General features: G+C 36.0%; 2 protein-coding genes across 5 annotated transcripts in view; one reads left to right on the top strand and one right to left on the bottom strand.

The window, feature by feature from the left end:
• LOC116167617 (serine palmitoyltransferase 2-like) overlaps nucleotides 1-18663 on the bottom strand; it is a 28759-nt gene extending 10096 nt beyond the window's left edge. Inside the window, exons 1-2 of one of the 3 annotated variants that reach the window (XM_031483024.1) lie at nucleotides 17688-18663; nucleotides 17490-17637 (exon numbers count right to left, since the gene is read on the bottom strand). The gene's annotated coding sequence lies outside the window, so the exon portion shown is untranslated. Of the gene's footprint in view, nucleotides 1-2669; nucleotides 2731-3198; nucleotides 3299-17489; nucleotides 17638-17687 lie in introns of those variants that run through there. The other 2 variants (XM_031483025.1, XM_031483026.1) reach the window with 2 other exon arrangements.
• On the top strand, nucleotides 1377-19717 carry LOC116167619 (reticulon-1-like). 2 transcript variants are annotated; one of them, XM_031483029.1, is made up of 6 exons: nucleotides 1377-2373; nucleotides 9091-9126; nucleotides 18663-18870; nucleotides 18916-19124; nucleotides 19253-19358; nucleotides 19408-19717. In XM_031483029.1, the coding sequence occupies exons 1-6, from the start codon at nucleotides 1512-1514 to the stop codon at nucleotides 19460-19462; spliced, it is 1476 nt and encodes a 491-aa protein (XP_031338889.1). In that variant the 5' UTR covers nucleotides 1377-1511; the 3' UTR covers nucleotides 19463-19717. The 2 variants fall into 2 exon arrangements, with proteins under 2 accessions (XP_031338889.1, XP_031338890.1); XM_031483030.1 differs by lacking the exon at nucleotides 9091-9126 and having other exon boundaries at nucleotides 1378-2373.
• The last annotated feature ends 1634 nt before the right edge of the window (nucleotides 19718-21351 follow it).

A 21351-nucleotide genomic window follows, 5' to 3' on the forward strand; every position in this document is an offset into this window, starting at 1 on the left:
GCTCAAAGGACCAAATACAAAAATGGTCTGTCGCATCATTCTCGAGATTTGGTTGTAACTGCATACCAAACTGTTTGTCAAATGGCGCAATACTAAAGAATTGATTGATAGATTGATTCATTCTTTCTGTGAGAGAAGGTTTAATGTTTGCTATATAAACAAAATGAATTGTTATTAGTCTTACTGTTGGTGACGAATTAATAAATAGTGAAATTATAAATTTACGTGTGAATACAAGTATGTAAGTGGTAAGCAATAATTAATTGTTAAGTCAAATCTATTTAAAAACCGTTTTAATTTTAATATCTCGATATTAGTGTTAGTTACTGTGAACTTTAATAATGCATTGTACACAAATAAATCACGTTACTTTACGTTACACATTACAATAAAGATAAATGCGGTATTGGTGAAAACAAAACAGCCCGAAACATATTGTTACGACTTTTAATTGTGTTTAGGCGCTAAACAAACATAAAATCTTTTAATTGAAGTACCATCAAACAAATGTTCATATTATTTCCGATGTATTCGTTATAGGAAAATTAGGTTTTCGGAACAAACAACTTGATAAGAACCATAACCCAGCAAATATTTACTAGTTTGTAGGCGTACGATATGAATTCTCGCTCACCTTCATTTTTACGTTTGTAGCAGATAGTTTATATCTTCTGGTTTTCAAAAAACAGGATATCGCACACGATTTTCAGAGGGAAATTTTTTTATAGTCAGCTCGCATTTGGAAACACGACCTTTAATCCGGCTCATATTCAATAGCACTGATCTTTGAACTCCTACAAATCGTTTGGGGAGGGTCGCTGGCGCTTAAGACAAGGAACAGAAGGAGGAACGGGCAAAACCATCACATAAGGGGAATTTCTTTTCAAAAATTCCCACAAAAATCACCGAACAACATGATAAACTCATTGTTTAAACTCCAGTTACTGTGTGACAATTCCGAATATATTGATGACTGAAAAACATAATTTGAATATAGCGGTAGCGATATACGTAAGTCCAGATGGGCTATGCCGAACCTGTTTCTCAGTTTCTCCCTCCCACACGTTATGTGAAGAAGTTCGGCACCACTGTGAACGAAATACCTCTCAAATTCTTAAAAAAATTAAGCGCGATTCTTAAGATATTCATTACAAATGCAATATTGATTAGGTACATGTAATTTTTAGTACATATTTCTAAGGCAACATTATGGGGAATGCAATTGAATTGCGCATTGGTTGATAGTGGTTGGATACGCATGATGAATCATCCATAAAAGAGTAGGGTAAAAGGAGGGGTGGCCTGTGCCAATAAGAGCCAGGAATACATAAAAGTTTCCCCTTAGAATTTCTGCAAATAAACATTTAAATGGTGCGCTCCCGAACGACGAACAGAAATTTGTAAATTTGACGTTTGACAAGCCGTGGCATTTACCGGTGTTGTAAACTATAAATTCCTTGTGCGATATATTTACGAGTGCGTTGTCGAACATTTTTCCGGGCTGTGATAAAATGGATAACAAAGATTTTATAACAAACGGACGGGATCGCTCCCCCGGTGAGTTGCCCCAAATTCGTCGCGAGAAGGACTCCCTAGACGATTTCGAGCATTTGGGCCTCGACAATTCGCCTTTGCAAGAATCTTTAAAAGAGGGAGCGATCGGGGTGAGTAAGTCTGCAGACGCACGTGATGTTTTAGGGGGGATCGATAAAGCACTAGATTTGCCAGTAACGAAAGTAACTGACGACGACATCTTCGACCCCTTAAAAAAGGAAGTGCGAATGGATTCCAATCTGTTAGAAATGGGCGATTCTGCGATTACTGATAATAAGCAAGAGGACGAAAAATTAGATAGATTTCTGAGTGAGTTGACGAGTGCACCCACCGTTCCTTCGCATGACGTCTCACCCTTCGATAACGAACATAAGATCTTATTGGATGGCTTTAAGAGTGCCACGCAAAGTTTTATGGAATTAGAACGGGGAGACGTACCGGCGCCCGTTAAGACAAGCACTAATAACGACGATGACCGGTATGAAACGTACAATGACCCTGAAGTTCAAGAAGCACAAAGTGTAACAAATGTGAGTGCCAAAACGCCAGTAGATCACATTCCAAGCGATTTCCACACAGAAATAGTAAAGGAGGATGAAATCACACCACCAGTCAAAAGTAATATCTTGGAATCAGTACCCGAAGTTAAAAAAGTCGAAAAACTAGAGGCGCCAATCCCCGAGCAGCCGCCTACAATTCAAGAGCTTCCAAGACAAGTTACCCCCGAACCGAAGAAGGTTGAGCAGGTGGCATCCGTCGAGGCTCAACAGAAACCCGCAATCACCGACGCCGAGGCTATTTTTAAGAAAATGGGCCTAGGTATGTATTAATTGCAATTACCAATCGAAATCGTAAGTTACGTCCTTATGGATTAGCGGAAATTTTTGCGCGCAACCACCCTTACGTTGGCAAATTCCCCAAATCGATTCCACATGAATTACTAATAAGCGCACGGTATTTTAGGAGTCATATCGTGACTCATCAATTAAAATAATAAATATTAATAAGTGCCAGCAGAGCTTCCTCTTCCTCTCCATTCGCGTATATCCGCAAAATTAATTAGGGCGGTAGGTAATTAAAAATTCGGTCCGTAAATTTAGATTTAATTTGTGTACCTTTTAGTGAAGAAAGTTAAAAATACTGTGGAATTGATGACAACTGCTCGGCAACGTTTCCCACTCACAACTATCTTAAAATGTTCTTAATTGATACTGATTTGCTTTGATTACATACACATAGACGTAATGGTGTAAGCTGTTAAATAATTTGCTCTCAGTGTTATACGTAACAAAAACAGAAATAGCGTGTAGGTATTCGGTAAAGACAGTTATTTACGGCGTGTAATTAACGTAATTGATCAGAACTGTGACATTGCGTCACGACAGATGTAAAAAAGCTGGTAATTCTTGTTCAATGTCTTGAGATCGAGTTGCAGCTGCTTTGTTCTACAAAACCGTAAAAAAACCTTCAGGGATGGTTTTGGAAAGTTGGAACCACGGCAGTGTCTGCCAAGCGCTGCCGGGTGGTAGCGTTTTTTATTAGATGCTGCCCTACTTTGAAAGCCAAAAAAAGAAAGCACAGCAGAAAAATTCGGAACTAACTTAACTGAACTGAAAGCCCTTGTCCCTAAAGAATTTTACTTACCGATCGGACTGAAAATCAATAGTTTTAGCACTGACCACCTAAAACTATGCAAATTTTGGTCCGTTTCTAATACACCTTGCGCGGTTGCGGTTGAACAAACAATACATCCCCGTTATGCTTTAAGATACGTAGTGCAATAAACGAAGGTCGCTGAAATAAGTTATAGATGACCGACGATGCCCTTGGTGATGGAAATAGTATTCCTAATAAAAACGGCCACCGGACTTTACTGCCATGAAGTTAGCAGTAGCCTCACCCTGCCTAATTCTAGATGGGAAGTTAGCAATGGAATTTCAAAGTCCACTTTTGGGCGATATTTCCATAAACCAAATTACCGATTTGCGCATGGAAAATGATATCTGTATCAATTTGAAAATATAATCAACGCCTGATAATGACGATACAAATTCTATTTTAATCGGGCAAGATACCAAGACAAAGTCTCTTCAAGTTCAGAAAGATTCAGAGATTGCACTTAGGCGGGATTTCAAGAAAAAGTTCCGTTGTCACTTTTTTCGAAATCGGGTTGCATTCTAATCGATTTGAAAATATAATCAAACCTTGGTTTTATTAGATAGAGTAATTATAATAAACATCTATTTTTATAGGGCAAGGCGCCAAGGCAGTCTCATTTTAAACAAAAGAGGTAACTGATTTCATACTTTCGAATTATACACGTAAAAAACTATCTATATCGATTTTAAAACATAATCAACCCTAATAAACAAGTACATTTAGTTAGTGCTCTTTAGTGCTCGAAGCTTATCGTTAGTGCTGCTACTAACATGAGAAAAATAAAAAATTCGTGAAACCGCGTGTGAGCAAGAGGCGAAGAGTGCACTTTCAAATTTGTTTTTTAGATTTTAATAGCCCTTATGGACATTACATGTCTTAATGAGAATGAACATGAAATAATTTCTGATCGAATGACACCAATACCGAGTCTGTAAGTGGTATACTGAACCCGAGAGGGTAACATCTTCCCGCAATACTGTCACAAATTGACTGCAATCGCTTGCAATCCCTCTGATTGCTGAATGCTGTGGAAATCTCCCTCACAATCCCACAATCGCGTTTGCAATCTCACAATCGTCTAAAACAATCCCGCAATCAGATTCGCAATCCCGCAATCGTTGTGACAATCTGACAATCACATTGGCAATCGTGCACGCCCTCACCTGTTTTTAGGTTCAATCACACGCCACGCGGGGTTAGGCAAAAAAGTTATTGCACCTAACTTTATTTTTTTAAATGGTAAGCCCTGTACTAGTTAATAAACCCCTAAATCGGTTCTAAAAAAGCGGCACAGCACCTCGGAATAACCATTGAGTAATTAAATATCCTTCACTCAACGGAATAACCCTACACCTCATTGGATTTGACTCACTTTCAATTGCCTTGGATTTGACTCATTTTCAATTACTTTGTTACATGTGGTATGTATGTTAACTGTGCAAAGTTTCAACCGAATAGGTTCAAGCGTCTGGCACAGACAGAGAGGCGTGACCCCAAGGGGGTCATTGGATTTGACCCATTTGCAATAGGCTTATTACTTGTGGCATGAACCAAATCGGTCCAAGAGTTTGGCAGTTATTGTGTTTACGGACGGCCAGACGGACACCATCAACTTCCCTATATAAAGCTTACATCGCTTTCATCTGCCGCTTAATAATCTACAAATATAGCATATTAACTTTTAAAAAATATAATACACTAAAGATGATTCAAAAAGGGCTCAAAAAAGATTTAAAAAAAGGTCAAACGATTTGGTAAATACAATAAAATTTCAAAAAAATTTTTGAATCTTTCGGTTTTTTAAATCTTTTGAACCTATTGAAATCAATATGGAATTTTTGTAGTGTTCTATTTTGGAAAAGAGATTCTTAATATGTTAGTTTTTGATTAAAATATTTCAATTTAAAAATGGACGTAGGAAATTCAAAAAATTGTAAATCTCAGAATGAGCCTATATTTATTAAAGGTGATATAGAAAGATTTTTCTTACAAGTTTCTTTATAAGACTGTTGAATAATCTGCCGTTTTAAAATAAGTGTACGGGATCAGGTAAAAAAGTTATAGGACCTAACCCGAGACCTAACGTCATTTTTTAGTGGAATGCTCTGTATATTTCATTCGAAAAAGAGCATATTAAATTCACTTTCTAGAAATATAACACTATTATGCAATATTAGATTTTTCAAAAAATTTCAAAATGTTTAATTTTTTGTTGTTTTTTAATATTTGAACCTTTCTTAAATGTTTTAATTCTTTTTTAATAATTTTGAATTTTTTGCGATTGCGTTATATATTAAAAAAGAAAATGGTAATATGCTATCTTTTTAGATTAAAACATACAAGGTATCCTATTTAAAAAATGAGGTTTTTTTATGGATATCGTATATGTAACCTATTTTGAAAACGGCAGATTACCCAGCAAGTAATTATGTAATAAACATTTTTTCGTGTCTCTTTTCATCTGATATTGACAATTTTTGATTTTCCCTTGTATCTCTGTAAGCGAGCGAATGTTTTCAAATTTTTATTGTGTCATTTTTTAACAATGGCCCAAAAAGAGCACATGCCACTTAGTTTGACTACCACAAAAATAAAAAAAATTACTATTGTGGCCACTTTGCCCGTCCGTCCCTAGCTTTTCTACTTTTTTCGCTATTTGGTTCGTTATGCTGTCAAGATTTGCACCAAGGAAGGAATTTTTTCTGTGCCGCTTACGAAAAAAGTTATGGTAAAAAAACCATTTTTTTGAGATTGTATTGTGTTGCTGTCTGTCTGTATGCCCGTCTGTCAGTGTATCTGTCTGTCTGTTTGTCCGTCCGTGCGCACGATATTTTGTATTTGCGCAATCCATTTTTTATTTGTTAAATACTTTAATGAAACTTTTTATGCAGGCTATAGATGTAGATGGCGACCTCGACTAAAGTAAAACTAGTGCAGAGTCAATAAATATGGATTTTTTTATTTGTTAAGTTATTTAAATGAAATTTTGTACGTACGCATCTCGAATAAAGATGAAACTAATGCCAAATCAAATAATTTGTTTTGCGCATGCTCAGAAATACCCTGAAATTTTAGGGTAGGGTTCTTTTTATAAACTGAAATTGAAGCAGCAAGTCAAAAATGGATTGCACATGTGCAACACTAACTTTCTTATTTGTGGCCGGATTTTTACGAAATTTTAAGTTTAAGTTTGCTTGCATCTTACAGTATGGGAAATGAATGCAATTGTAATGCGCCTTTTATAAATCGTTTACGACGAGGTTTACGATTACTTTTTTAACTTCTTATTTGTGTATTTAAAAGTACCTGTTACCAACTAAGAATTCCCTAATAGCCAATATAAATGAATATGTTTCTTGCTTAGGTAATGTCCGTGTATAGCAACTTGAGCAGGTACCAAAAATCTTTGTCAGTCACCCACAATCACCTGCAATCATTTACAATCGTCTGCAATCATTCATAATCACATGCAATCCTCTAAAATCCTACAATCCCATCGCAATCGCCGGATTGTGGTCGCAATCGCAGCAATCGTGGGGAAATCATGGGGATTGTCGCAATACTGTCACAAAATTTGAGAAGATGTTACCCCCTCGACTGAACCTATAGTTGCGAAAGAAAGGGGGTAGGCACAATGGGCTTTTGGTGTGCCTATAAGTAATGCCCGGTGAATAGAATCAATGTTCAAGGTATCGTCTGCATCCGCCATTTTTTTAAAAAATGGGGTTGCCATTGGCCTCGGAAGTGACTATCTACTGTCGGTAATTCCGGGACCACCATTTTGACAATATTTTACATCGATTCGGCTTTCAGAGTAACTCCCAAGTGCAAAGTTTACAAAACCTACCTCGAGACCTATCTATTTCAGTTTCCCAGAAACGTTTAACTGAAGCAGTGAAGCTCCCAACAGAACACTCTGATTCACAAAAAAATAGTTTTTGAAATGAACTGTGACAGTCATCGTTATCGTTTATTGATTCTAATCAATCCCTACTAATTAAATTAGAAATTCCATTTCAATCTTGCGTAGCGTCAAGATAAAGCCTCCCACGAGGCCTCCCTCTTTAAAAGAGGCGACTGATTTCGTAAATCAGATTGAAACCATATCAATTTGGAAACATAATCCACCGCTGCTCCTTCTATTTTAAGTATTCCATTTTAATTGCGTAGCGCGTCAAGAATTTAATAAGTATAATTAGCAACCAATGTACAATCCATTTTGTACAAAAAAAAATGTCGCTCGGAGACTAATTAAAATAGAAATTTTAAGAATTAGGATAGCTTTTGGGGCACCCTGTATAAATAATAGTAGCAAATAGGAAATTGTATGTATAGGTCAAACAAACTTTTTTTTGCAAAACCTGATAGGTAGAAAATGAGTTAGAGGGGTGTCAAAATATACGAATAGTCCGGTACAGGGGTCTCAATTAAAATTGGCACCCAGTAATAAGTCAGATTTCGGAAAAATAACAAACGTTGCTCAGGCCGCTGGAGCGCTCAATTTTACTTCATTTTCAAGTGGCGCCATCATACTGCTTTCGTTGTAAAAAAAGTAACACTTTCTGTACGATTTTGCGTTAAAAAGTCCGGTAATTTGATAACTATGCAAAAAATCACATTTTCTTCACCCTTTTTGGAGACGAAAGTAGTTGTTTACTGAAGTAGTTCAAGAAAAAAACATATTTTACTGTTATTTGTAAAAAGTTATTCAGAAGAAATGGCATAAAAGGGCGATTTTTTCATTATTTTCTTAATGTTACGTCACGAAATTTTGGGTTTAGCATCCCAAGAAAAATATTAATTATGCAAGAAATTAAAACTACGCCACAAATGGGCTACGAGGGGCCGTTTTGAGTACGAATTTACTTATGATTGTCGAAAAATGCACATAGCCCTATGCGAGAATAGCTTAAATTAATGAAACATTTGCCTCATTAGTAAGAAATATTGAGTAAAACCTATGCATTATTCATCATGCCCTTGCAGGTCATTTGTAATGGGTTTCATTTGAAATGTGCATCAGGTAATAAAATAATGACCCCAAATTTTGTATGCCTGGGGGAAGGGATAAGTATACAATTGAGCATACATGTAGTTTATACTCATGACATTCGGTTAACGAGGTGACTGACAATTTACACTAGACTTTTTTTAGATTAAAAAAGACAAGGATTTCTTATCAAAATTCGGGTCCATAGTCTACAAAGAGGGCCCTTAGAAAAGCGGTCGATATTGTGAACGCTTGCTCAGTTCTGCTGTTTCCGCGCATCTATGTACACAAAAGTGGAGGTGCACGTTACGTTGTGTAATTTTATACTAATTTAGTGTTGTTTTCTCTGTTATCTACATCGGCGGTAAACAATGGAAGACGAAATAAAAACGGTCGCGCACGCAGTCGTCGACGACGTTATAAACGGCGTCGCCAATGAACTTAATAAAGTTCGAAGTGCTCCAAAAGTTGACAAGTCGAAGCAACGTTCACTTCTTTGCGTCTTCTTTGACCCTCGTACGTATGTATAAAAGATCCTTCATCATTGTTACAATTACAAACAAAACAATCGAATGGACTTCGTTTGGGGGCCATTCTGCGTACACGTGATTGCGAAATCTTCAGTACCTACTAGTTTTGTTCACTTTCATAATTGTTTACCTGTTTGCCTCACGCTGAAATTTAATACTCTGGGCGAGGTACCTACCTAATACGTAAATACTTATCTATTTGCACAAACTTTATCGCACCTAAACTTTTGCTTTTACCTCCAAATTTAAGCCTCTCAACGAACTGTACAAAGATCAATTAGTAGTGTCGCTATTCTAAGGTCAAACAGTTTAAAATTCCTTCTGCTTACTAACTACTAATAACTCGTCCTTTTACAGATGCATGGTTTCATCCTGAAAGGCTTAATCCCAAAGGTAAGTTACTGCCGTCTCTCTCCTTCTCTTATCACAAACTACGTCTATTATTAACAATCAACCATGATTTGTATTGACGGGAAGTTCACGGTCAGTAGATTTAGAAAGAGGACAAACAAACCGCTTATTTTTGACTTGTACGCGACGATCACACTGCAGGGAAGGGAAACAATCCCTTTGGGACAATCCAAAAAGTGGCGATCTTTAAATTGAAAGCCAAAAGGTTACCGTGTGCAATGCGTGTAACTCATTAATGCGGGGCGATTCTGTACAAATTCTATTGATTTAGGATATTCGTACGCATGCGTAGACGTCTTGCATCAAGGGGTTGTTTCGGGTGTATTTACCCTTATCACGTCGTATAACCATTTTAAAGTGGGATTCTGTACGGTATATCGCTCTATTGTTTTGCAAGGCAAATTGTACATAGATCTTGTGAAACAGAAGTGTCGTCTACACAAAATTAGAGCTGATTAACGGGCGGTTTGCCAAAGACTTACCCTGGACTACTTCGACGCCATTCTGCCTGCACCGCTATTAACCGAAGGTACACCTTACTCATCATGAACATCTTTAAAGTTCGGAGAGAGCAGTGTAAGTTTCCTTTTATTTTGAATTGAGTGCGTTTAGTCACAAAGTTTGAGAGGTGTGGGTGGGTTTTTAACTCAAGCTTTTGATCTTTGTGGCGGACGTGGTAGAGGGCGGCGTGTTGTGAGTGTGAGCTTTCATTTCGGTTGATGCTTTTTACATTTTCGCGAACGTTAAAAATAGATTAAGTTTTTATGAATTTGAAAGCATCAATGACTTAGCTTTCAGCCGTAGTGCCAAATTTTTGCTAGGACTGCAGTGATATTTGGCCAAGTTATGACAAAGGTCAACATTCTTCTACTTCATCACATCATGTATACTGTATACAGTGTGTCCAGTACGAAGCTTTTATTTGAGTGCAATTATTACCGCTCGCTTTATATACGGGCGTCGATAAATCAATCATGTGTGTTCTTAGATTACTCATGGTCATGGTGCCTTTCCAATCAATTTGTTAGTCCTATTTATTTATACGGATATTGTAATCGTTGCCATTATCAAAGGACCGGTGACGTTGTTTTGTCAATTTAACAAATACTTTACGTAAAGTTTCACGTTATTGTTACACGAATTTATTGATCTAAACTAGTTTAATGTAGGAAAAGAACCGAGAAATGCAAAAATTCTAGATTCAAAAGTCAATGCACCAGATCTAGTGGAATGGTGAAAGTGGCGCCAGTTTTATACACGCAGCAGACACTTCGAGAACGCTAGTTTTTTTTAGTTCTAAAACTTAGGCCTGTATGCGACTTGCGAAATGGAATTTTCATGGACGCTTATCCCTTAATCATCTGCTTACCAAATTCAACAAAAATTCAATTGCGGCTCAAAGCAGGAAGACATTTGTTGCCATTATGCATCTCTCATTTAACTGGTCTTTCCGAAAAGACGTTTGTACTGGTTTGCAAATGGTGATATCTCCATTCATCTCCAAATTTAATTATTTCCCGTATAATATGAACAGTTTTTAGGAGAATTTTTCGAAAGCCGGATTAAAAGTGATGGTTTTGTCCGCCCGTCTGTTCCTCGTTTAACCCGAGAACGAAAAGAGGCAGCGATGTCAAACCAATTGATGTCTATACGAGTTCAAGGATCAGTGAATATGAGCCGTATTTTCGAATGCGGGCTCCTCTACTGAAAATCGAATTCTGAGCAACAAATATCGCGTACTAGACTATTTCCTTGCAAACGTTGTTTATTACAAATACTGTGGCAGTTGTCATAAACTGATTTTGATTTCGACTTGAATAACGTTTGAATCTGCTTTTTGTCTTACTAGTCATGCCTTAACTTAACATGATTTTAGTAAGTGGATTTATTGCCGAATTTTTTATAAAATAATGAGAAATACACCTGAAAATCAAATTATTCGTATATCATTACATGAAGAAAAAATCTTCTTTTGATTGGTGTCATTATAAACCCTCTAAGTTAACATGGGGAGCAACTCGGGGAGCAACTATCTACAAAAAACCGTTTTCCAATGTTAATTCCCTATGTGCGGTTTTGCAATATTCACCCGGTATGTAAAAATTAAAGGAAAACATAATACGGCCTAAAAAATCTGGAGATATTACAAGACTCCTTACTTTTTCAGAAGCGAAACTAAAATAAATGCCCCAAAGTCGCATTTCCACCCCACAATGGCGAGTTCTTACCTACGTCGCTGAATCAACCCACATCAGATAGTTTTTTAAATGTGTTGCGACATGCTAATTACGTAAAGACAGATTGAATAATCCAAGTATATTTTAATACACAATCAATCTCTAGGTACTGATTGTCTTATAAATTCCATTTGGGGTAATTGAAATGGAATCTTCATTATACTAGTGGAAATTGATAACTAGTTGGCCGGGACGATTTTCAATAACAGTGGTTTGCATAACAGTCGGAAAAATGCAACTGACGATGAAATATTTATTGATTTAATGTCCGAGTCAAGTAGTGTCATTTTAGTGACGTTTTGTATTACATTGTTGCCGAAAATCGTCTATTTTAATTAAAATTTCAATTTTCATATAGAATTTAACGTGCCAATTTTGACATGAGTGGTAAAATCACAAGGCAGGAAAAGTAGTTGGGGAAAGTGTTACTGGAAACTAAAATTTTCCGACATAAATTAGGCATCAAAATGAAGATTTCATGACGATTTCCGGAAACCAACATTGAATACATTGCAAATATCTCGAAAATGGTACCTAACGAAGCAGTTTTGTAAATAGGTAAAGCAATTTGCTTTGAAAAGAGGTCCTATATCATAATCGTTACTGAGACTCCAGGATTAATAATTAATATCATCACTTTTTGGTTTTGTCCGTCTGTCTGTTCCTCGTCTAACTCGAAAACGAGTTATTGATGTTATTAAAGAATTTTTAACATTGGACTCAAAATTCAGACACCATATTACCGCGCGGATAGATTTTTTAATAGAATTTTACCGCTAACAAGCCGAATTGGATCACAATTCTATAGATAGAGACTTTGTTCACTTCCCGATATTTACACATCCACTACTGTCAATTGCACATTTTAAAATTCCATAAAACTGCAAGTTAGTAATACGGGTAGCTGTAACATGGAATATTGCTGGACCTGTTCTTCAACCCGTTAACCTTATAGTCTTCATGGAAACACTTCTGGCGACATTTTAGCAGCGTTTTGATGCAAAATGATCTCTGTTTTTTTTTGTTCGATGCCAATCCGAAACATTTCTACGTATTACCTAATAAATATGGCTCCTTCTGTTTACTGTTATGCATTTTCTATCAGACAGAAATTCTACCTGATCAAATTAATGCCAACTGAAAATAGCATAGCAGTTAATTGATTTGAAACAGCATAGAAGATGAATGAAACTATCGCGGAATTGAGGCACTCGAGAGTTATTACTTATTACTTTTCTTTAAGGGTCCTAATAAGAAGTTGTCACGTTTTGGCGTCATTCTCATTTATAGAAGTAATGTTTTCAAATGTCATCGAAATATTCCCATTTTTGTAATGTTTAAAAAATGGCGTCAAATGTGAAATTTATACAGGCGACATTCCAAAATTATTTTATCTTTTTAAACGTTCACTGGATTTGTACTATTTTGCGACACTTTTTCTAAGATGGATCAATTATATGAGTAAAAATAAAATCATTATTTTTGTTACAATAGAGTTTGTACTCTCTTGTAGTACACCTGATAAATTGACTGCCCATGTGTGGGATCTAATAAGAATGGAACGTTAATTCTCAATTGCCACATAAAACAACACGATTACATTGCTTCCGTTTTAATTAAATCTCTTGGCGATACCGACCTTGTTTACTACATTAACGATAACGATTAAACGATAGAAGAATGTCGATCGTTTCACCCCAATTTTGTTCTATTCTCTATCCCTTTTTGACGGCTCTCGTCTACCATGAATCCTATTTGAGTATTTTTGGAAATTATTTTCAATGGCCCCCTAGTCCATAAATGTAAAATTCTAACTATGATTAGTTATAAGATAGGGTGAACGACCTAGTCATGTCGTTAATTTCGAAGAGGTCAAAATATGCATTTTGATAAGGTTTTCGCGAGGTAACTTTAGCGCATTTTCCATGAATGGATCAGTAGTTCCCGAAAGGTCATACAATTGACTATTTGTGTGTACAAAGAAAAAGAAATTGGGTGGTTAAAGTTTCAAAAAAACATCTCCATAGATAAGAAAGATAACATTGCGAATGGGCTCATTAATCGTCAGGATTTTTCTTGATTCAGGTGCCAGATATAAGCTACCGAATTCAAAAAGAAACTAAATATCTTGAAAACTGTAGGAGTAGTTAAGGCCTCGGACGGACGGAAAAAGTGGTCATAACAGCGCGTTCCGGAAAATGCGCTAAAAATGATGTATCGATTCACTTAGGCAGACCTCGCCGACATACATTTATGACGTATGGTGCCGAAGTTCAAGAGGTATCCCAGTACATAGAGGTTTCCTAATGGGAAGATTCCAACGCATCGATTTTTTTCAATTCAATTCAATTTCAATTCAATTTAATTCTTTCCCTTTGGCATACGACAGTACATAGGACGCGTCATACATAAAAAAACATTAAACTCACGTGACACAACATATAGATAAGTTAAAATTATGTAGATGAGTATCACAGGTTTCATAAATACTTCTGAGAGAACCCTCTTCATCTCACGATGGGTAATTTCCTCCATATCCCGGTTGATTTAAATTCCTTGCACAAGCACACCCAAATACTATTTACACAGGGTTAATCCCCTGATAATTCGCTTTTCCGAAGTTCCATCACTTTGGTACACAAAAAGGCCGGTTTATACACAAATTAGCGTTTAACTTTCAAGATTTGAAACTTAGGGTATATGTCTAGTGACGTTTCTAGATTTCAGATTTAAGCATTTCACTTTGAAAGCTGATTGTTGAAATCTTAAATCTGAAGTGTTAAATTTTAAATGTGTTAAATAAGGTGAGACATGCGTATTTTACGAAAGTGTATTATTCAAATAGGTAATAAATTCAACAAATGTTTAACTCCATAAGTGAGAACTGAAGTGCACAGTTGCTCGTATGTTTGTGAATGCGAATAATGATATGCGACCAAATTCAGTTAAACAGTACTGCCTTTTTAACTTAATGTAATTACAGAATTTAATAACTATTTAATTTACATAAGTAAGTGTGCTCGCCTTGCATAGATATCATCTTGCTCATTAACATTTTCCCAACATTTTAGGACGATCGCGGCTGTAATTATGAGTTTACAAGAATTCGCCCTCGTTATTACATTTACTTGAGAATGTTTTTTTTTTAAATTTTTAAATCCTATGGAATTAAAACAAGTAAAAAGGTTTTGAGTAAAGCACATTTTCCATGCATTTATCAGTACTTCCTAAAAGGGTATTATGGCTATGTTTTCCACCAAAAGCATCTATGGTTAAAATTTCAAAGAAATATCTTCATAAATAAGTAAGTTGTGTGCAGAATGCGTATGCGTACATCTAATGTTTATAATATGCGATATGTTTATCTTTACTAGAAGTATCTCTGCCTAAAATTTCATCAAAATATATATTAATAATAATAAATACGAAAGTTAATATTGCGCAGCATGCGTACACTAATCGTCAAGATCTTTCTTAGCTCAGATGCCAGAGCTATAATAAGGCACCGAGTTCAAAAAGAACGAAGTTTAAATATATTGAAAACTGTAGAAGAGTAGTTAAGTCCTCGGACGGACAGACAGAAAAAGTGGCTGCTATAACGCACCCAAATTCAATTAAAGCCAAAACAATTTAAATTTAAAAAAAAGCGACGAGTCAACTTTGAAACGTTGCGTAACATGTCCGTGGTTACGTTACAAGCATTGACTATACAGGTGGTGTGTATAATCAATGGTTACAAGTCATTTGTACAAGTGGATAACCACCTTTAGCTGTGTTGAGTAAAAATCCTTATTTGTGCCCCGTCTTTAAAACGCCACGCCTCATCCTGGCCAATCTTCTTTCATTAGTTTACCTGAAAGGTCCAAGATAACCAGATTAAGTAATGGTTCATAGTATTTCTGTACACCCTCAATATAACGTGTAGCAAGCAAAATAGATTAATCATTTATGTACAAGTTATTATAAATTGTACTACGCACCGTCCTTACTTTTCTTAACTATAAGCAGAACGTAAACCTTTCCATTTATAGAGCTAATCTAATCTGAAGCCACAGAAAACATGGCTTGATTGCGTTTCCGGCCATTTTCGGGTTTTGTTTAGATAAAGTGCGTGTCGCTACAAGTACAGCATTTGACATGAAGGTAATCCACCCAAGTAATTCGTCCTGCACATCGGCATTCCAAATGTGACGCGTTCAAATTATAGAAAAAGTATGATATTTTTGTGCCTAATTTATGCCGCCTGGCTTGTGACGCCCTGTATCTGTACCCAAAAGTGCTGAAACGACGAGAGCACCGTGCCGCGATCCCTTTATGTACCGTAGCTATATGGGTCAGGTAAGCGCTTGGGTGGTGGCTCGATAGATGTCATTCTCATTGGTCCAGGTTAGATGTATCCACATCACAACTTCCACTGCTTGCCACTTTCTTGTTTGCATTGCTAAGTTACCTATATTGGACTTTGGATAGGTGTCCATGTGAGATCCACTAGAAATCCAAGTCTCTCCAAAATCATTGAGTCTTCTCATGCCAGAAAAAGTGGTCGGCGGTATCCTCACCAAGTTACATATCCATGGCATCCAAAGAATGCATTACAAAAAACTGACCAACTTTCTAATTGAATGGGACACGTGGATGTGCATGAAGGTCCCAAATTTTTCTCTTAAAGAATTGCATAATGGAACCTCATTGACACATTGTAGTGAAAGGGAAATCATTTGTATCGCAATTCCGAACAAACTATTGAAACAATGAATCACTCCATGGCGGCCATGCACCTGAACGGAATTTAATAGTAATCGCGCAATAAATACGTACAAGGTTAAAACCCAGAACGATCTTCGCCCATACATTTGCATATTAATGAACTGCGAGACGCGATAATTGTAATCGCAAAAGACTGCGAATTGCCCAATATTTCGATAACGCTGAACTCAAAAATCTGATGATGAAACTTTGAAAGATCACGACCTATTTTTAGGCTGCATTGTCATCGATCGTACTTGACTGCTTTTGACACCGGTACCAGAGGAACAACAACAGCAAGAAATTCCACCGCGTGCAGCTCGCCGCACTCGAAGAGCTGGTTTTCGCTTCGTCACAACGGTCAGCAACCATCATTTTCTCGCTCGCACGTTTTGGACGGCGAAAAAAGGATGGCAAAGGTTACGTGCGATAAGTAATCGTATAAAGTTTTGTCGACCAAGTTTTTCTTTCTTTTTTCTATTACCTTTCACGAGTGTGGTTTCGTTTTAAGTAACGTTTCGCGCGACGTGGTACCGTAAGCGTGCTTTTTACACATTTTTCGGTATTGTTAGGGAACAATTGGATTTGAGCGTGTAACGGATGCAAGATGGTGCGCAGACAGAATAGTTACAGGCAACAAAAGGACGAGGCACTACCTGAACGTGGCCCCGGTAAGCAATGCCACATATGGAAACTTTTTTATTACATGTGCGATTGGTCTAAGAATAAGTGATAAAATTAGCTCATCCAATGTCAATGTCAAGAACTTTTATTTTTGTGTTTTTTGTTTGATCGAATTTGTTGTTGATTTGTTTTAATGCATTTCCACAATTTTCTTAAGGCGTGTGCGATTTGTTCAAGAATCTCTTTCGCGTGGTAGGTACCCAAAAATGATCAGTTAGACCAACTTTTCCTGGATTGTACCTATTAACATTTAAATCTACCAAAAACAGTCGCATTTCCGTTTTTACTCCTTGCAAATTGATAATTTCCCACCAGATTTCACTTTGGATAACGTGCCCTAAGCACATACATACATTGCTTCAAAAACTGGTGCAGACTGCGCGAAAAGTACCTACTAAAACAGTCATTCTTTCTATTTTTATAAATTATTTATTAGATTTTGTATTGTTTTGTGCAAGTTTATTTAACTAATAGCAGGGTAAATATATCATGGTGCTACTTTAATTGACTTTCAAACTGAAAACCTATGAATTTATGAAAAATCTACCACATTTTCAAACGGATCCGGTCTTAATTCAGTGGCTGGATCAATACTAATATAAATTCTTTAAGAGATTTGCCATTGGCTGTCATTTTTCAATTTAAGTGACTTTTAATATATAATTAATATCCACTTACCCTCAAAGCAGCAATAAACAAGGTTTTCAAATTCGGCGATCCCAAACGTTAATGGACAATATGCAAGTACCACCAAGGCTTCAAGCTATAATTTTATAAGTGGGCGGTTTCTGCGACTTTAGAACCATGGCTGTCAACTCTTCTCATTCTGAAATAAATAGGAATCAATAATACGTTTTATACATTTCACGTACTTACATGAAACCATTAAATTTGAGCAATGCAATAGGTGTGGTTTTATCCCATAGTTCGATTTAGGTTACAAAAGTATACTTGAAGAATGCTGCTCGATAAGGTCCACTGAAAATAGGAACTGTAATTTTGGTATCCCTATAGCATAATCTCTAGGTACTCATCGTCAAGTTTGAAAATTATTTCTAAAAAATAGCGTAGTTATGCGTATCAATTTTATTGGCGTTATTTAAGGGGTGATGTGTGCAATATGCATATTTATTCACAAAAAAATATGCAAAATTTATTGCTAACTTCACACGAGCGTGTTTAGGGATTTTTGTTTATACTCTTAGTTGCCTAGCAATTTTGTTAGAAACCTTTACGCAACCTCGTAAGAAACGTATCTTCACGTCTCGCCGATCTTTTATGGCGCCTCGATGTCTATCGGGATTTCTAGAACATTCGCTAAAGGAATTTTGTATGAATTTGTAAGTTTTTCTATGGAGCCGTTTGCCGACATTTTGCTCCACTTGGCCTAAAAAAATATACAGAACATTAAATTTTTTTAATTCTGTGGATGTGGTCAGGACCAACAATATGTAATCTGCAAGGTCGCACTTGACCAAAACCAAAAAAAACGCAGGCTCTTTCCAGTTGTAATTTAGTAGATCTTTATTGTCTAAAAATAATCGCCAACGTTCTATTTTTAAACTTCTATGGTTAATACACATAAGTGCGGCCAGAGCGATGCCAAAATTCGTAAATTCCGGCGTTGCACAGCGCTAATAGTACTTATTTATTCTGAGCGAGTGAGATATAATAATTTTATTAACAATAACCATTATCACCGCATATAACCTTGTCATTATTGAGTTTTAAGTTCGACGTTGGCTAACAGAACAGTGTGATTCACTCGCCCGTGCTATTCACATATTTTGCCTTTAATAGTAAGCTATGTTGGTAATATCCCTGTAAGTAAAAATTTGTTTTCTGTTGCAGTGGAAAGCCTAATCTACTGGCGCGACCCGAAGAAGTCTGGCCCAGTGTTTGGTGGTTTCCTAGTCGTACTTTTAGCGTTAACTTATTTATCACTTATTAGCGTGGTTGCTTATGTGTCTTTACTGGCATTGACTGCTACAATTTCCTTCCGTATATACAAGAATATAGTTCACGCCGTACAAAAGACAGGCGATGGACACCCATTTAAGTAAGTAAACCACCCACCTAACACGATTACATTGTGAATTCGCAGAGAGTTCTTGGAAACAGATCTATCACTACCTCAGGAAAAGGTGAAAGAAGTGGTGGAGGTAGCCATTGCACATATTAATGGGGGACTAAACGAGTTACGCCGTTTATTTTTGGTCGAAGATCTTGTGGATTCTATCAAGTTCGCCGTACTCCTATGGTGTCTCACCTATTTGGGAGCTTGGTTCAATGGAATGACTCTTGTAATAATCGGTATGTAACCATTAATTTCTTTTTTCCAACAATTTATTACCATTTAATCACCGCCATTAAATGATGCGCAATTGCCAATTAAAATGTTATCTAAACTTAGGTCATAAAGAAAGATTTATTTTTTGCAGCATGGGTGGCTCTTTTCACGCTCCCGAAATTGTATGAAACTAACAAGACGCAAATTGACGCGAACTTGGACCTTGTCAGATCCAAAGTGGCAGAAATTACATCAAAGTAAGTGCAGTCGGTGATGGTTACTCGGAAGATCATTGTCTGTTTTCAGGGTTAAAGGGGCAATACCAATCGGTAAAAAAGTGGAAGAGAAGAAGGAGCAATAGATTATCTATAACTGACTACATAGTAACTAATTATCAAGCTTATTTTATACCACTTCGATGCTCAGTTAAATTCTGAACTGCACGTATCCTACCTATACCGTATTCAAGTTATGTATATATTACCAATTTTAAAATGTTTTGTTTAGTGATATTGTTTTTATATGATACAATATTTTGATGAAAAAATGCATCTGCTTACATATTATAGATCACTATTTAAGTTATAGATTTAATAAAACCGTTACGTCTGTTTTATTTCCTAGGCAACTGTATTGCTTTTATAAAACCTTATGTGCTAGAGCGCACATTCCATCTTTCAATTTAAAATGTGTATGAGAAAATTGAATATATATTATCTATTTTACTGTTAGCTGTAAGAAGTGTCAGTCGTTGCTAGATTTCCTATTGAAAAACTCTTGCGGTTAATTCGTTTTGGTGGTTGAAATTTTATTACATCAAAAATTTTGCGACTCCTTCAAGGAGGTTTAATAATGTTGTAAGATCAGTGTTTTAAATTTTTGTATGACCAACTATAATGGTGATCAACATCCACAGTGTAACTGTGTAAATATGAACATTTTTTGCGGTAGTGTGTCTAAGATAATTTTTGTTAAGATAGTAGGTATATCAATCTTTTGTTTAGAATAGAATGTTGAATTGTTCTATTTTGTGCAATTAATGTTATTATTTAAACGAACTGTTGCATACTTTTATAAGAGCTTTGTATTTGCTTTACTATTATTAAATAATTTATAATATGTAATATTTTTGTTTTATTTAGTGGATTACAAGGCAAACAATTTAATTGTAGATAATTTATGGCTCTGACAAGGACAAGGGCACTGAATGTTATGTGATCATCTTATTATAAGTGTGACAGTTTTCTCTATACCTTATTCCTTCTAAAGGATCTTGATGGAGTTTAGGTACTCCATCCTACATTTTAATGCCCTGTATGTGTGACAATTCGTAATTGATTTTTGGGCTGTTTCGTCCAATTAATTGTTAGGAAGAGCTTGTAGGTCATTGAAACAAGTCGACTGGTACTGAAAGTACATTTCAACAAGCAACTTGAGTATATACGCAATTCAAACATGCAAAAAAGAAAAGTACAGTAGAATCTTGATCATCCGACACATATGGCACCACGCAACCGCCGGATTATCAAAGAATCCGGACTATCCAGAATAATAGGAAAAACACGTCAATTTTACTATGAATGTATGTACATCAAACGAAAATGCTTACAAATTGTACAAAGAAATACAAAATATACACAAATACGTAATTTTACACACTAGGAAAAATAATCATTAATTTTTTTGTTCTTTGCTATATGCATTTGATCAAAAATGACATCTTGTAGTCGTCCCAGAGACGCTGGACTAAGGAACGAGTGGATTATCAAGATTACACTGTATCTATAACTATATACCTAGATGCATGATGAAAATGGGGTTATAGGATAGCTTGTTGGCCGACTAATAAATGAACTTACACATACTACCCTGTGGTAACTGCTTGCATCACCATAAAGTGATGGGCGGTGGGGTCGTCACTTCCCTACGCCATTTATTATTATAGTATGGTTATTTAAAATACCTACGACATTGTGTGTACAAAGAACCAACAGATCCAAGTAGCGATTCATAATGGTTCTGCTCTGGAAAACTCGAGGGGCAAACAACTTCCAAAAAAGTGTACACCATATTTAAAATATTTGATATTTAACGGTATTTGTAAGTAATTAACGTGTATTTGTAGGACTTCACATATTTGAAAAGTAATCAAGCATTTAATAAGTAATCAGAACATTTTCAATACAATCAAAATATTTAATAAATAATCATAGATAATTAAAATACTCGAAAGTAGTAATTTAAGTAATT

The sequence above is a fragment of the Photinus pyralis genome, unplaced genomic scaffold, assembly GCF_008802855.1.
Source record: "Photinus pyralis isolate 1611_PpyrPB1 unplaced genomic scaffold, Ppyr1.3 Ppyr1.4_LG4, whole genome shotgun sequence".
Lineage (NCBI taxonomy): Eukaryota > Metazoa > Arthropoda > Insecta > Coleoptera > Lampyridae > Photinus > Photinus pyralis.

Bases quoted from the DNA above. Each gene is read 5' to 3' on its own strand.
- LOC116167619 (XM_031483029.1), top strand. From the start codon at position 1,512: ATGGATAACAAAGATTTTATAACAAACGGACGGGATCGCTCCCCCGGT. The intron at 2,374-9,090 runs GTATGTATTAAT...GTCCTTTTACAG, and splicing joins TTTTAAGAAAATGGGCCTAG to ATGCATGGTTTCATCCTGAA. The intron at 19,125-19,252 runs GTATGTAACCAT...TATTTTTTGCAG, and splicing joins AATGACTCTTGTAATAATCG to CATGGGTGGCTCTTTTCACG.